The 3377-nt window shown below is 30.3% G+C and overlaps 1 protein-coding gene across 2 annotated transcripts; it reads right to left on the reverse strand.

Moving 5' to 3' along the window:
* Positions 1-373: 373 nt before the first annotated feature.
* LOC112464875 (odorant receptor Or1-like) lies at positions 374-3352 on the reverse strand. 2 transcript variants are annotated; one of them, XM_025032131.1, is made up of 5 exons: positions 2949-3352; positions 1680-2015; positions 1147-1351; positions 894-1049; positions 374-515 (listed from the first exon to the last, which is right to left on the reverse strand). In XM_025032131.1, the coding sequence occupies exons 1-5, from the start codon at positions 3305-3307 to the stop codon at positions 459-461; spliced, it is 1113 nt and encodes a 370-aa protein (XP_024887899.1). In that variant the 5' UTR covers positions 3308-3352; the 3' UTR covers positions 374-458. The 2 variants fall into 2 exon arrangements, with proteins under 2 accessions (XP_024887899.1, XP_024887900.1); XM_025032132.1 differs by lacking the exon at positions 374-515 and having other exon boundaries at positions 961-1070.
* Between the last annotated feature and the right edge of the window lie 25 nt (positions 3353-3377).

Here is a 3377-nt window from a genome sequence, read left to right on the forward strand (position 1 = left end):
CCATAATTACAATTTCTAATATAATACATATGTATACAATCTTAAATAACATTAATTATAACGTATTACTGGTATATGACGTAAGTAAAAGTACGTAATAAGTAAAGTTAGATATGTAAAACCCGCATGTTAAGATAAGTTGCAATAAAAATTGTAATACAAGTATTTCAGGTTTTTTTTTCGTTTATAATATCAACAATACAAGAGTTAATTGTTAGTATTAAACAAAATATATATATTGTATGATATTTATATGCACATATGTTTGTGACATAAGCTACGGTCAACTCGACGCTACAAATATTTTGAAGCGTCCTTCCTCTTCTTTTTTCTTCCTTGAAAGAAAGGAGAAGAGGAATATGCTTCAAAGCATTTGTAGCGTCAAGTCGACCGCAGCCATAGATTCACATTGCGTACTATATTACACCAATATTTTGTTTTACTACATGTGTCCAACATTACGATCCTTGCGTTTGCTGAAGTATATTATAAGCTGAATACGATGTCTTGAGCAACTACAACAGAAATTATTGTATGTGAATATATATAATTACTTTTTATCCTATAATTAATATATATAAATATATAATTAATTGAAATAAATTTCTTTTTATTAAGCGTACTAAATATCTAAATTACTATTAACATATAGGCACACAAATTAATATTTCTCATTAAATAACAAAATATATTAAATAATACGTAATATAATGTCCCATATTTAATAATAATATTTAAATATAGGACAATATCAGTATTTAAATATATTAAGTAATATAAAATATGTACATTAAATAATATATTTTATTAAAAAAAGCAAATACATTTGTTATTAAAATTTTATTTACGACTTCTGTTTAATTATACATATAATGACACATTTCGATACTAACACCCACGAATGAATCCAGGTTCATAGAAATAACAGAGGCGCTAGTAAATTCAATTGGAACTGCAGCACGTCTTACGATCATTAATAAAGCTTTCTGAGCGTTTTTATTGAATTTAAACCAATCCATTTCGAACACATTATTTATTAACTGTCGACTCTGTATTTAACAATCAAAGACCTACTCTTTATTTTATCCACATAACATACTTAATATTTTAATTAGAAAAAATATCTTTTTTTTTTAATATACATACTCTCAATTTAACTTCGTTCCCGTACCAACAATAGAAAAAGATTTGTGACAGCATGGAGCACGTATACAATATTAATTGCATATACTTTGTTTTTAACGCCGATGACTTGGTAAATTGATACAAATTAAAGCACATCACCAATGTACTCACAACAAACTGGACAAATATAGTTATTCTGAATTTTTCATTTACTGTACGAGCAAATCTAAAATTAGTAAAAAGTAATAATGCAATAACTGAAAAAAATATATAAAACTTGAAAATGTAAAAAACGTACGATAAAAGTATATAAACAGCAGATGAAATTCATTTTACAAAAATTACAAACTTTTAATTAACGTAAAGTATATATACATCAATTAAAAATATATGAATATGACAAATATGAATTTGACAAAGAAATATATTTAGTAGAAGACATTACTCCTTTATTATCTTCAAAACTATTATCTTTAAAAACTAAAATGTCTTTACATCTAAACAATAGTGGAAAGTTTGTACTACATAATTTTACGTTAGTTATAAAAACAAACTTGAATATATGGTTGTGCTGAAGAACACATTCGCGAATAATGTTAGGATCATATACGCTTTTCCTCAAACGGTGCTCCAGTATTTCTATCTGGCAGCAAATGTGCACGAGGAATCCGCATATGAGACTATCGCAAGCCACATGGTGTACAGATCCAATTGTAAAACTTATCAATTGATGAGCGTATACGAATGGAAAAAGTAGCGGCGAGGAATAGTCAAACGGTAGCCATGCTCGGAACGTCAAATTTCCTTTCCCGAATTCCGTCAGTAATGACGTCACAGCAACAGATAGACACGTTGACTCGACTAAGATAAAATAATGAAGCGTATTCGACCTGTAAAATGACTATAGACGTTTTCGCGTTTCACTTTTTATTCAATATTTTCTTCAATTGCTAAAGCGTTACGTTTGATTTGTTTATTCATATAAGGGGTCATATCCGTTTCTCGGCTCTGAAAATTGGTCCAATAATTATAAGGGATTGCTAGAAAACTATTAGACCAATTAAGATGAATCTTTTTTTATTGTAAAGAGTGTCTTTTGCAGAAAAAAAACATACATAAAGAAGAAAAAATACAAAAAAATGTAGCGGCTGCGAGCATTGGCGTAAGACGTTTTTTTCGCGCAAGCACAAACGGTGGGCGTGATTCAGCTCGTAGGATTGGTTTGAAACAAAATTTTGGGATTTTTTTATTACTTTTTGGGATCGTGATTCTCGTGTATCGAGGGGGATTTTTCGAAAACAAAAAATTACGGAAATGGTCACACTTTCAAAAAATTATCGTGATTTTTTCTGAAAAAGTTGTTACATTTTTTATTATTATTAAAACATGATTGAACTTATCAATAAAAGCTCTCGTAGCACGATAAAGAATCTCATTAAGCATATGTATAAAAAATATGAAGTTAATCGGACGAATGCTGAGGCAGTTATCATGCCCACCGTCTTGAAAAGTGGTGTTTCGAGAAAAACAAAAAGCCGCTACATTTTTTTGTATTTTTTTTCTTAGTATAAGTTTTCTTTCCTGCAAAAGACACTCTTTACAATAAAAGAAAATTTAATTTAATCGGTCTAATAGTTTTCTGGCAATCCCTCATAATTATTGGACCACTTTTCAGGGTCGAGAAACGGTTATGACCCCTCATATAAATAAGAAGCAAAGTTAATAACGGCGCGCAAGCAAGTTAATATATATTTTGGTTATGCAATATTGTTGTATGTATTTTAGTAGAGCAATAATAGCTAATGCTAGCTCGCGATGCTTACTGTATGAGTTTTTCAAATTTCTGCCGAATCTTCACCTCGTCAAGTTCAACCGGTTGGAACGGTTTACTCACAAGAACCTCGATTAACATCTCAATATTGCTGCGATTCATTAATAGAGCGAACATCTTACAGCAAGAAACAATCATAGCGAGTAGCACGTAGAAATTATCGGTGAAATCATCGGAATTGTCCACGATCATAATAAGATCCACCAATTGCGATAGCATAAACGTGTGTATTAGTAACATTACGAAAATAGTGTACACGTGATAAACTGACCGTTGATACGACGTCCAGGAATCTGGTATCCAGCATCCGCAAATCATTAATATTCTAAACGTAAAACCTAATATTTGCATTTTTAATCTTCAATTGATTTCCGTCGAAGAGTCTCAATCAGTATCTTTTCTCCAGATAAACCGCGTGTGC

Source organism: Temnothorax curvispinosus, unplaced genomic scaffold, assembly GCF_003070985.1.
Source record: "Temnothorax curvispinosus isolate PA1 unplaced genomic scaffold, ASM307098v1 QBEX01014664.1, whole genome shotgun sequence".
Lineage (NCBI taxonomy): Eukaryota > Metazoa > Arthropoda > Insecta > Hymenoptera > Formicidae > Temnothorax > Temnothorax curvispinosus.

What these genes read in the sequence shown, in the direction of transcription:
- LOC112464875 (XM_025032131.1), bottom strand. Translation starts at nt 3,307, where the DNA reads ATGCAAATATTAGGTTTTACGTTTAGAATATTAATGATTTGCGGATGC. An exon ending in AAATTTGAAAAACTCATACA is followed by an intron (nt 2,016 to 2,948) that starts GTAAGCATCGCG and finishes GTCATTTTACAG; the next exon opens with GTCGAATACGCTTCATTATT. An exon ending in GGAACGAAGTTAAATTGAGA is followed by an intron (nt 1,050 to 1,146) that starts GTATGTATATTA and finishes TGTTAAATACAG; the next exon opens with AGTCGACAGTTAATAAATAA.